At 42.2% G+C, this 13,541-nt stretch overlaps 1 protein-coding gene across 2 annotated transcripts in view; it reads left to right on the top strand.

Moving 5' to 3' along the window:
• LNX1 (ligand of numb-protein X 1) overlaps positions 1-13,541 on the top strand; it is an 87,281-nt gene that overhangs the window by 42,570 nt on the left and 31,170 nt on the right. For both annotated transcript variants that reach the window (XM_075091465.1, XM_075091466.1), the window contains 2 exons: positions 9,258-9,499; positions 11,084-11,239. In XM_075091465.1, the coding sequence (XP_074947566.1) occupies positions 9,258-9,499; positions 11,084-11,239 (398 nt within the window). The remainder of the gene's footprint in view (positions 1-9,257; positions 9,500-11,083; positions 11,240-13,541) is intronic.

The raw sequence follows: 13,541 nt of genomic DNA on the forward strand, positions 1-13,541 counted from the left end.
AACATTAATCAAGAGACTGAATGCTTATTCATAACATTAACTATATGTGTATCCACATAATTTGAAAAATGCAGTGTATCGGATTGTGCGGTGTTATAAGGCAGAGCATTGCAATGCCTTAAGAATTTCTTTGTCCTGCACTTGTCAGTTTTGTCACAGATAACTTGATTTTAGCAGCATTAATATTGTTTGACCCTTTGTGTATATATGCTGTGATTTTCCTTAGGCTCATTTTTCAGTTAAGGTTCTAAATGAGAAATACAGTCAGTGATCCTGCTGCTCTCTCATTACATATGATCTCAATTCCTACTGTAAAAAGGTTATATTTTTATTTTATTAGTATAAGGCAAAATCAGTGGTCAAGATAGCCTGCAGAATAACAGTGCCGTTCTTTGAGTGGTCTTGGGTGGATCTGAAAACCTGACATGAATCTGACAGCTGTTGATGGCAAGTGTTATGTTGCTTTCCAAATACCCAACTGACACACATTGCATGTGATTGCTCCCTCGTGCATGCCAATTGTAGATAAAAGACTGTAAGCGTATTGATAAGTACTCAAGTTTTCCACGAAGAAACCTCTCAGAGGTCTTTCTAGTTTACTTTTTATCACCTTCTTTTGAAACAATGTTCCAGTTTTACCCTTCTTCAAGAGCAGGGAAGGCTGAAGTTTTAAGTGTGTTGTGTAGAAAACAGTGCAATTCTGGAAGGTGATGAAATCACCTGGTAAAGTTTCAATCAAGCTCCAGCTTCGCTGAAGTCAAGAGGAGTTTTTAGTACTTTAGGACTTTAATATAGCACTTGAACAGGATTAGCGGGTTCAAATGCTGTATTATAAGCTGTTGCATGCTAAGAGCACTAGAAGCCATCAGCAAGGTTTACAGACTCTCACCAGCTCAAAAATGTGTTTTATGTTTCCTTTGTATTTTGCTCTGACTCTCCTACTCAGGTACTCATTGGTTCCTTGCTGTGTCGGTGCCTGAGCACCTACCAAGAGTTAGAGATAGTGTGCTGCTCCTCTGTTTTCCTTGTGTCAGCTGGTGTGAGTATGAGATATGTGTAATATTATTAGCTTATTCTTGGGCAACTTCAGTATTTAACTGAGTAAGTTCAATATAAATAAACACTTCTGTTGTTCTGCATCACACAAGATCACTGTGGTTCTGTATTTCTGGCCAGTAACTTCCCTGTGATGAAAAAATATTTGTTTATAGTAATCTAGGCACAAATAGTGATTAATAGGCTGACTGCAGTCTTACAGCCTGGTTAATTCCTCATTTTTGTTGCTCGAGGTCTGCTTGTGTTCTACAAGCATTACATTTAAAGGCAGCATTGAAAAGGTAGAAGCTGTAGCAGCAACCCAAGGCCATGCCTTATGTAAGCAGTGGGAGCAGGCTGCTGATGCCCTTGTGCATTCTCAGAGCGTTGGTGGCTTGGGCACAGGTGGAAAGGGGCAACAGAAGGTGAAGCCACAAAGTCAATTGTTATTATTAGCTTTCCTAAAGTAGTAGTTGTGTTAGACCCAATATCGAAGCTGTGTTAATTCATACAAGAACTTGTCATTTCCAGCTCGTATGATGACTTGCCCTTCTCAGCTGTCTCTAGCAATTTACTGCTCTGTTCCCCTATGTGTAAGACAGCTGCAATTTGTTGGAATTGTTTAAGAATAGAACTTGAAACGATGCTTGAACCTTGAAGATAAATTGGTACGGTTGTAGTTTCAAAATCATCAGTGACAGAGTAATAGCCTGGAAGAAGTGTCAAGGGAGGGAGAGAACATGTCTGGACCAACAATTTGTACACAGTCTCAACAACAACTGGGATCATTGCACAATAATCCCAATCATGATTTTTGCCCACAATTGCAGGCAACTAGTATTGTTTACCTATTTCTTCCAATTCCCTGTTCCCATGATAGAGGTTAACAGGCCTTTTAAAAGATTTCACAATAGAAGCTGATGATGATGGTTGAAATACAACTTTTTGCTTTTTAAAGAGAAAGAAAAAAAAAGCTTAAACATGACCATATGTTACATGACACTTTGGTAGCATGTACATGAAGATTGCATGTACAACTTAAGAATAAAAACATGTTCCAAGTTCTTTCAACTCTCCTCAAAACTAGTAGGAAATCCGGAGATTCCTCTCTTCCCTCAGTATGAGCAGTCAAATTTAAAATGAGGATTTGGTTTCCATTGAATACTTGTTCAATTTGTGTCTGGCACCAGCTGTCTGTCCACTGGTAGGTTTTGGAACTGTGAGGACTGAACTCTGAACCACAATTCCATTCTTCACCAATGCAAAACACTTTCAAGGGCCTGTACTAAAATCACTAGCCATGACTGCTCCTTCTCAGCAACCAAGTCACAGAAACAGGAGTACGTCACTATAGCTGATGACTAACAGAGTCATAAAGAATGGTCAAGATATATTTTCTTCATATGTTTAGAAAACCTTTTTTTTTTAGTCTGTGGGAACCATAAGTCCTTTTTCTAGTGATATACCCAAATTCATACAGAGTAGCTGATGTCGAAGTGTAAGTATACAGATACTCCTGCACACATACAAATATATTTTGTTTGACAGCATCATAGTGCAAAAGCATTGTAAAAATGACATCCATTCCCTAGGGTCAGATCTTTACAGATAAGACACAGCACATCTTTAGGCTTTACTAGTAAGGTAGTTCCAGAGTTTGTTGAATTATGATGGCTTCATTAAAACAAAAACCATAAGGAAACCATAACAGGGATAGGCAGAAATTAAACTGAAACAAAATAGATATTTGAGGGGGTTTTCCTGTCTTGTGGGAAAGTATTTAAGCTAAATAACTTTAGCTTAAAGAAATAAATGTTATGAGGTCCTTTATAAATATTTATAGAGTACTAATGCAGAAATATAGAACCACTAAATCTACTACATGTTTATCCTTTAGCAAAGGTCTCTGGTTGACAACAGAGAGCAAAAAACATGAGAAAATCTCTCTGACAGCTAGACAGAGAAGCCATTTGCCTCATCTGAACTTCTATCATAGTTATCTCTGTGTTGACGTGGAGAAGAGCGGTGTTTATGGAGGCGTAGGATGCAATTGCTCATCCTTAACCCTCTGGAGGCAGCCAGGATCAAGCCACTGGCCCACATCTCCCTCCCAGACAGCCCTGATGCCCCAGGTGTCAGGAAGCTATCTCTAAAATGCTTTTGTTTATAGGGTTATTGAAGTGAAAGAGTAATAGTAACTGGGACAATTTCCCACTTAAGTTAGGTGAAAAACGACCTTTTCTTTCCTCCCAAACAAGATGGCAAGCCTCTGACACCGTGCTAAGGGAGACCATCAGGGAGAGGATGCCCAAGTGCCTCAATGCCAGGGTACAGAGTACGCAGAGCAGCAGTGGTGAGCATCTAGAAATGCTGCTGGCATTATGAAATTCACGTGCAGGTGCAGAGAACAGCCTGTTTCTAGCTGTGTGTTTAGACAAGGTTTTTGAGCCTGACTTTCAGTGAATGTTGGTTGGAAACTGTAATCCAGGAGTTTAAGCTTTGCTTTTTAGACAGCTCATCCCCTTCTTTATGAATATTAAAGAAAGTTTAATGTAGGCAGGACCTTCCTAGCCGTAGCTGGTGATTACAGTAGCATAAGGAATGCCCTTGACATAACACAATCCTTTATAAAAAGTAAAACAGGCAAATGCATTTAAAAAAAAAAAAAACAACAACAACAACAACAAAACAAACCAAAACCAAAAAACCAACATGTACATATTTATGAAGCTTTTCTTCATATGCAATCTTCATGCAGTGGTTAATCCTTGCAAGAACTCAAAATTACCAAGGAAAAAGCATGGCTGTTAAGCACTCAGTTCCAGGATTGATTTTCATATATAGCATAAAAGAGGAATTTTGCATGTAGGACCAGCATTTACAGAAGCCCTATTTCTGAGCAAGGATGATATAACATCATTGGGTGTAAAGAGCATCAAGGTATTAGTCACCTTCACTGCTGAAGATATTGATGTCTCTGGGCTCTTAAGCACTGGTATGGTTGGTCTGGATGGGAGATTGTGCCTTTGCTGCCTTTTAGCTTAGATCCATAACACAAGATTTGGTTGGAGTTTAGGTACCTCACTCCTTTTTTTTTTGTTTTTTCTTTTTTTCCTCCGGTTTCTGGTGCAGGGTTGGCACAAATAAGGGTCAGAAGAGTTGGTGTGATGTCTGCCCAAGAACTGACCAAGTCAATTCATTCACTTATCATGGAGTTCCAGAAAGCTTTAGAGTTTAGGCATTTGGCCTGAAATCCATACAGTTCGTACTTGGGTTACGTTTGGTCTAGTCACTGCTGATGCACACACAGTGCAAATCATTCCCATGGGGCAGGAATTGCCAACATCTTCTTGTGAGTTAACCTCTCTGCTTCAAATCCCCCCTTCCTTCCCTGACGTGGCAGGAGCCTCTGACCAGGTCTCACAAGTGAGGTTATCAGCACCAGCTTAACAAAAATGCTCCTTGTTGGTCACCTTCAGTTTCTCCATCAGCCTTTCAGACAGATCAATTCAGGGGTACCAGAGCAGCTGGGGGAGTTTGTGTGATGGAGCTGCGTGTGATACACACTGTTGGTACTTCTCATCCCGGCCTTTGTCAAGCCCAAATTATGCAGGGATGAGACTGCCTGCAGCGAGGGCATAGCTGAAACATACTTGTCTACCCTGATCATGGTTTAGCTTTGGATCAGCGATGACAGCCCATTATACAGTATTTTCTTCTGCTGGGCAATCATGAGTGCTTTGTGTACATTATTCCTAATTGTACTCAGACAATGAGTCCGTTGCTGGTGCATTAAAGAAAAACAGAACCAAAATATGAGTGCGCTGGAAGTGGGGCTGGGAAAGCACTACTAGAAGTGGACAGGGAGAGCTTCTGCTCTGTATATTTGTGCCAGACCTGGCTCACAAGCACTGTCACTCTCTAGATTCACTTTTTTCCCCTGCTTCGTGCCCAGGCAGTCAGGTGTGAGACAGGGAGAAAGAGTGGGCAGCCTGTGAAGTGACACAGATCCAAATCAGGGCATTTTTAAAATAGCAAATGCGTTATAAATATATACATATATTTTTTGCTTGTGATTTGGTTTCATTTATGTCACTAGAAGTGTGGTGAAAAATCCATGCAGTTGTCCTTGTTTATGTTTTGCCTTTACATTTTGCCCGTGTCAGCCTGAGTGATAGAAATCCTTGAGGTCAACCTCATTTTAAGGCCCTCCTTTCTATGCTGTGCGAGTTAGGGATGCTGCAAGGAAAACGTCTCTGTTTTCAAACCACTGTTTTCATCTGAATTTGCAAATAATGTGGAAAAGTTTCTGTTGGCTTTGACTTTGACCGAAGCTTGTTTTCACGAATGGTAGGACCAAGTTAAAGCAGGCACGGGGTTTTGGATCTCCTGGCTCCAGCACTTGGGATGTGCTGAGGATTGGACTGCAGAGCCTCCCTCGTGTGTGGAGTACGGTGCAGGGCAAGTCTTGCCCTGCAGGTACTGGCATTGATCCCAGACAGAATTGTAGCCCCAGGTGAAGTTTCAGCAGCCACCACTGCCCTCTTACTGCCCAGTGGTTAGTTCATATGGCCAGTATTTAGGACAGCATATTTCTGCTTTGTAAAAGAGGCCATGCAAACAGAAGAAACCATTTTCTGAATTTCCTGTATGCACCTAGTGTCACTACTTTAATGGCATGAACTGTACAACACACATTATTCAAGTCTGTTTATCTCTCTCAGTTTTGGCCTTCAAATTGTTTCAGTATCATACAGCTGCACGGATGTACTCACTGTCCAGTGCAACTGAGAAGGAACATAAATCTGTAGTTCACCTTGGCCGCCAGACAGCATTGCCTTCACTTTCTGACTGGCCTACGTTAATCAGGTATCCCACTCATCCAACTGTAAATCAAGAAGCTGATTAATAATCACAGTGAGAGAGATAATTAGCACTGGCATGTAGCTGTTTTATGGATCTTTCTTTTCTGGGAGCCAAATCCAACCATATGGAAAAATGTAGCTGAGGCACTATAAATATGATTCCACTTAGACAGTCGTCTCTTCTGTTTTCTGTTATCACAGCAGTGTCAGCACAGGGAAAACAATGAAAGTGAAGAGATGCCGTTGCAGATTTTATTACGAGTTTGAGGACTTGAGACTTCTTTTCTTCTTCAAGGACACTGTGTTAACCTGAAGAAGGAGGGCTTGATTTGCATTCATTTATGCCTGCCACAATTATTTAGGAAATAGCTTCGATGCTCATACTTGAAGAGCTTTGGTTCTCTTTTAACTATTTCTGGCAGAATTAGAAAGATGTGCCTTATGCTTTGTATCATGACAACTTGTCTTCTCCAATAAGCCACATCTTAAACTGTGTCAGCCCTCTCTACATTCAAAGTAACTGTCTTCCGTTCATTGCTGTTAGATTGATGCTGTTAACTGGGTGTCTGCCATGCAGCCAGCAGCAGTGAGTGCAGATTTCCACAGAAAGTGAATGCTTTAGTAGTGAAGTGCAGATGGGCACCAGGCAACAACTGAAACCGTGTAGATGGGAATCTTTGGGCAAAGCCTTTTCTGATCTTCATGTTGATCTTCATGTAACACACTAAAAATTAAAAAAAAGATCTTCTTTTGAGGACCCACTCACAAGGCTGGTGCCCTAATATCAGCTACTGAAACTTTGCTGGCATAGCAAAACCGGAGGAAAATTAAATAAAATGTGGAGTAGGAATATATCATACTCTGAATCTTTGCAGGATCACTGTAAGGGCAGAGGTTGTCTTTTGAGAATAGCAAAAAATTCACCGTGAAGATATTTATATTTTCTTGTGTATGTTTCATTGCGGTGGCTTTTAAGCTGTTTGTTTATTTAGCTATTTATTTTTAACTATTTGTTGAGCATTCATAGACTGGATTAGTAAATGTGACCCTACTGCAAGGTCAAGGTTGCTGGGGAGCTAGTTTCCCAAAATGCTGAGTTGGAGAAGTTGAGGTAGGATGCAAAAGGGGGAGGCCATTGTGGTTCTGCTCCCTATGAAGTAAAAAGGAGAGCATCCTGCCGGGCTGTGGGACACTGGCAGGGTATGCAGCTTCCAGCAGCTCAAGCCAATGAGGAAGTCAGTCTTCTTTTTTGGGGAAGGCATGGGAAAATGCCTGCTGCAGTGGAGGTAGGAGAGCTCTTCCTTTCTCTTTTACATGATTATTGTTGTGATCTCATCTTGGAATAGGTGTCCCAAATAGCTTTTTTTTGTCTTTTGAAATAGTTGAGCAACATTCTCTTCCACAACAGTATTTTCTTCTGAGAAACTTCCTTTTGCTTGTGAAAAGTCTTAGAAATAACTGCTGCCACAGCCATTCCCATCCAAACCTTAAAGCATATACAAAGTCCTTACCCATCTGCATCAGTATGATATAGTTTGGGTTGGGTTTTATTTTGCTCTGTAAGATGGAAGTTGTCAGAAGCAATATGAGGTAAATGATGGTAAATCATAATCTAGTGCTAAAAAAAGTTTCTAATTCAGTTGTCTCTCATAAAAAGTCCATACCGTAAGAGAAATTAAACTGCTGCTCCTAAGCTAGTATAGAGAGCTGTGTGGCTTGTCCTCATCTCATCTTTCTGTCCTAGCAATTGGTCCATAAATCATTTGTCTTCCAAGGCCTCTGTTCGGTGTACTACTTTTTCTGACACTTAACCCACTAGCGTTGAGTACTGTATATATTATGCATTGCCTTTTGTGCGTGCCATATATTATGAAGAGCTTTCTCTCCCTAAGAGTTTCTGCAGCTATTTCTGTGAGTTTGTCCTACAGGGCAGTTTTGTGAAAGTCATCAGTTAGCCTTTGCTATGGAGAAAGAGATAACAGTAACTGTAAGTACGCCAAGCTCATTAGATTATGATTAAAAGGCAGATTTTTTTTTTAATGTAGTGAATGAGGTTTTAGTAGGTGGGCACTGGCCAGGAGTGATCCTGGAGAAAAGTCACAGGTGCTGTGTCCTTGGGCCACTTTGTCTTTTCAGTTGTTTTATAGCTTTAATTAAATACTGACTCACAAAGAGCACAGTGACCTTTAATTTCATTCAAGTGATTTTCTTTAACAAGTCTTAAGAAGGAAATGCCATGTGTGGTCCTGCCTTTGCTGTCTAGGATGAATCTAGAGCAGAGAGCTGGGACCACAAGTAAGTTGCTTCAAAGCAGGCTTGTAATTTGTCTCTTACAGTGCTGAATCTTCAGCTCTTCTAGGAACTTGAGTATCTCCACCAGAAACAGATGATTTTGTCACTGTGGAGGCTGGGTCAGGATTTAGGATTTGGATTTTCCTCTGGAATTATTTTAGAACCAGCCTTGAGCTCCTCAAACTGGTGAAGTCCCAGGCTGGCCCAAGGACCTTGGTCTGAGGTTTGAGGACCTGCGCTCAGTCATTTGGTTGGAGCCCCATGCTCCCTCCTTGTCTCTGGCAGGGCTGCAGAACCAGTGGGACCTCCCACTGCCTCTTGCACCCCTTTCTCCATCAAAGCAATGACCCTTCTGTTTTAGTGTCTAAATGGAGCTAGAATAGCAGAGCTGGAAACTTTATCTCCATGGCTGGATCTGAAAACAATTCATCAGGTGCAGTTCAAGTAGTAAATGGCCTGTCCGGGCACCGTGTGTTTGACTCCCACCTGCAGCCCTCCCTTCACTGATTGTATTGGCCTCTACCTGAAGGGCAGACCCTGCCTCCTGCATGAAGGACCACAGCACTGTGCTCCTGCTGTGACTACCTTGGCAACCTGGAAGATTTGTCAGGGTGCAGGGCTGGGTAAGGTGCCTTTTATTTCACCAGCAGACCAGGGGAGGGTATTAGGCCTCACCCTGCTTTCGTTCATTGACCAGAGGCAAGGGGAAAATTATAGACTGTAATTTTTGGCTTAATTAGCTACCTGCTGCTCCTGTCTTCTTGCATCCACAGTAATTATTTATACACATGAGACTACAAGCAAGGCTGTGGCTTTCTGTTTTTTCTTGACCAGCAGTAGTCTTTCCATGTAAGGTGGTAATTTGGCTAATTTGGAGGACAGTTTTCCTTTTTGATTCTGTCTAACATGATGGGACTGGTATTTTTCCCCCTTGTTAAGCATCTGTATTTCATTGGCCACCATGATTGTCACAGTTTGATTCCTTGGCACCAGATAATTTCTGTAAGTATGCAACATTTAAACACAACTTGTTATCATGTCTCTCTTTCCTTCTCTTCTTCTTAGATGTAAAGGAGCATCCCACTATGGCCTTACTAAGGAACGGAAGAGGCGTTCCCAAGACTGCTCTCCAGAGCATGGCTCCAGCTTGGCAGTAGCCGCCCTTGGCCCAGAGCTCTCAGCAGCCGCAGCCATCGCCTTAATGACAGATGAGCCGGGGCTGGTGAATCCAGCCTTCAGCCCCACCTCAGAGGACAGCCAGTCAGGCACCAGCCCCGGAGACCTGCATCGCAGCAACCGAAACAGAAGTAAGAACTAAAAGTGATGGTTTCAGAGCCTGGTGGCCTTTTTCAGCATTTGTTTTCTGTGAAACATATGTTGTTTGAACCTTTAAAAAATAAAAAGGGGGAGAGTGAAAGCTTTAATTTTATATGGCTTGTCAAATTGCACACTCAGTGACCCAATAGATTTGAGGTGAAAAACAAATTTGCTTGGCCAGGAGCAGCATCAAGCTGAAAACGAACTAGCTGCACACATGTAAACCGCAAGTCTTAAGAAAGATTATTTAGGCAAGTCAGCTCAGTTGGAAGAGCAAATGGCGTGTGTGACGTGCCAGAGAGATGGTGTAGCCATGTAATGGCTTCACCAAAACCTGGTGGCCCAAGTAACCCCCATCGACTATGCCATGGCCACTTATCCAAAAGCCTGTTGAGAACTGTGTTTGGCAGTTGCCAAGTATTTCCAGGAAAACAAACCTTAAGAGGTGCCATGGGAGCTTGGGGGGTGTTTGCCAGTCTCCCAGGGAGGTGCATCTCAGAGGAGCTGGTCCTGGTGAAATAACCACAGTCAGGGATAAGTTGTACCATGAAACTTTGCCTTGATCCTTCATCCTGTGACTCTGCACCCGTCTCTGATGAGTGTCATATTTTAAAAACACAGCCTGGCCAAAGGTAGACTTGGAAGCATTAACGGTGAGTTCAAAGCTTGTACTAGAGGACTCTGAAGCCAAAGTGAATATCCCATCTTGTGTTGCACCAGCTGCGTGTAGGGAGGATAGATGAAGGGCTGAAGAAAGACTGAAAAATGAGTAGCGTTATTCTCTTGTGTGCGTGGGGCTAGAGATGTGAGGGAAGGGAGAGGGCAAGAAGAGAACACCAGAATGAAATTAAATCCTGCCAGTTTTATTGAGTTTAGAGGCCACAGTCTGGTCTGAGGGAATGCTGTATTATTAGATTACAATGCTTGGATAGCATGCAGAGCTCGAAGAGACAGACTGTAACAGCCATGAAGATATCTTCAACAGGATGGAAAAGAGAGTGATGTGTTTTGAAACTACTATGATTTTTTTCTTTTTATTGCCTTACCCAAGTTACAAGATGTGATTTAGTTGGTCCCTCCCACCCAATAATCTTTGAATTTTTGACATGAAAGTGTTGGCTGTTGTTGGCAGCTGTGGAAGCATTGCGGGGTTTTGATGCAGTAGTGCCACTTTTTTCCAAGAGTTTTTAACAACAGCCTCCAGCTTTTCTTTTTGTCAAACTTATATAGCTTGGGAAGGGCAATGCTTCTTCCTTTTACATGCTTTTTTCATGGGACTGCTGCTGATTCTGCCTCGACTGAGGATTATTCTCTCCCAGGCTGCCACGCTCGCAGGAGATTTATGTGCGTGACTAGCAAAAGAGACAGGGGAGGTGGCAGTTCCAGGGTGTGGGCCAGAGGTAAGATTCGGGGATGCAGCCTTGGAGTATCAGCTGGAGTCAGGTGCAAAGGTGAAGTGCAGGCAGCCTTGCCATTGCTGTTATATCCTGTCATATGCCAACGGCAGCAGAAATTATGTAGTTCCAGCCCAGAACTGCTGAACTGTATTGATTTGTTTTTTCCTGCTGCTGCAGCTCGACACTTTGAACGCTCCACTATAAGAAGCAGATCTTTTAAAAAAATAAACAAGGCATTCAGTGTTCTTCGAAGGACAAAAAGTGGAAGTGCGGTTTCCAACCAGGCTGACCGGGAAAGGGAGACCGTCGGAAACTCTGCTGCTGGAGAGGAAGGTAATGCTTTGCTCTTCTTGTGTTATCACTTAAAAGGCGGTAGGGGACCCTAACCATGTAGGAACTTGATGTCCGTGACTATCATGCCTTTCATGTGGTGGGGTGTGCATGGTTAAAAAAAAAAACCAGAAAATCCAATCATTCCTTAGTTTCTTTAAAAAGTTGTCAGTGACTGACATGCAAGAAAATTACTGGGGTGTGTGGGACCACATGTAGAGTGGTCCTGTTAAAAGCCTGCATGCTACAGCCAGACCAATACCTAGCATGCGGGATGTGGGGTCTGGGCAGCTGGGATCTGTTACGGGAGCTGTTGCGGATTTGCTCTATCGTTTTGTTAAAGAGGCTTCATCACCATGTGTCTGTCCCCCTAAAGCAGACGGATCACAGTGATCATACATTATAGGAAATCCAGCAGTTTTGGCTAATGTTTATGAAGCACTGGAAATTCCCAGTGGGAGGAAGGTATGAAAGTGCAAAGTACTGTAATTATTCCAACACTTCTGTGGGATCCTTGGTGACAGACTTGTATTACCTCAGCCAGGCAGGTGATGAGGTAAGAATGCTGTGCTCTTAAACAGGGGAAGAGGCAAGATTGTCTGACATATGTCAAGGATGAGGGGTCTGGCGGGCAGTAACGCTTAACACTTGGCATCCTCAAAGCAATAAGCAAATGTTACTAATTGCTTTGGACTGTAATTATGAAGTCACCATTAGCATTCCTGCATCAAGAGGAAGTGATGACTGAGTGGGAATCATCATCTTAATCAAGGTCTTCACTGAGCTTATTATTCCTTTGCTTGATGACTCAGCACCTCACTTCTCTTCCCACATTAAATGTCCAGGGTAAGGGCTTTAAGAAGACAAAATATCCAGCTTCCCTCTTCTCTGTATTTCAAGCTACTGTTGACACCCACGCAAAATAAGGACAAAAGGCTGCCAAATGCTGTGTTTAGACATCGTTATCCTTGAAGTGGTGAATCAGAGAACAGTGTTCAATATTTCTTCTGCTTTATTTGCTTATTCCTTCAGGAGAGTTTCACTATGTTACTGTGTTCTTGGTACTTTCTCTCCTAGTCCATGTACTTGCTAATGTAGCCAAAATAAAACCTGATAATTCAAAATCATGAACCTTTTCCATAAAAATAATGTGAATCTGCTCCTTGGCCTCATCATTAACAACTTTAGTGTCCCAAATTCCACCCCCCAAGTAAAATTTTGCAAATAATTTGTCTCTATGAGCAGACAGACATGTTTCTCATTCCCTAGCAACTGTTCAATCCATTAAGAAAAAAAGATTGCCCTTCTTCAGCTGGAGTGAAATTCTGCATGTCTCTAATTCATACTTTTTAAAAGATACCTCTTCAGGATGGGGTACAGGCATTTTTGTGACTGATTTCTACCTAGGCTTATAGTTGACATTACTAATTTTTCCACTGAAAGTATGGTTTCCTGTCCAGAGTGTGTGAGGATGATCTGGATGCCAGCAGTACCTATCCAGTCACCCAGCACAGTCCAGATGGTAACAGAAGGAGGTGTGAAGATGACACTGGCCTTTACATTTCCAGCAGAATGAAAAACGGTGTTGTCTCCTTTTTAAGGGACATATAATGGGGCCCTGAAGTGATTGCCACTTCAGCGTCCCATCCACAGTGTCAAGATTGTCATTCTGTCCTTGACTCTGCTTGTGGTTTCATTCCTCTGCACCAAGCCTGCCTGTAAACTTCCAGATAAATTCTACTGCACTGGAAAAACCAGGTAGGCATGTAATTATGCAACGAGCAGTTACCCTTATGCATGAGATCACAGAAGCTAGGTACCTAAATTACTGTATTAATTACCTATACAAAGAATGCATTTTGATTACACAGTTCATTAATTTGGTCTTCAAAAAAATGCTAGCAAGTAACTTGCAGCAGTACAAATACAACAAGGATTCCTACTCAGTCTTTTGCAACAGGTGTTTTGTGCAATGGCATCTCAAAGGCTCTCTCTGTTTCTTCTTTTTGGAGGAGCAAATGAATAAACTTCTTTCTGTAGCAGTTATCACCATCCTGCCAGCTGTAGGCTTGTTTTCTTCTCCAGTTCTATATGTTTTCTGTTTTTATTTATTTTTTTAAATCCTCAGCTGTTCTAAGCAGTCTGTGGTTGGACTGCTGGTTAGAGTTGCTGATCAGTCTTTAGGGATAGCTGCAGTATGCTCTGCCCAGTGCTCACTAAAGGTCCAACCCAAAGCCACTGGAAAAAAGCAGCCCCATGTGTCTGTCTCCCCACTGTCTGACACTGTCTGTCTGACACTCTGCTT

Source organism: Phalacrocorax aristotelis, chromosome 4 (assembly GCF_949628215.1).
Source record: "Phalacrocorax aristotelis chromosome 4, bGulAri2.1, whole genome shotgun sequence".
NCBI classification, from domain to species: Eukaryota; Metazoa; Chordata; class Aves; order Suliformes; family Phalacrocoracidae; genus Phalacrocorax; species Phalacrocorax aristotelis.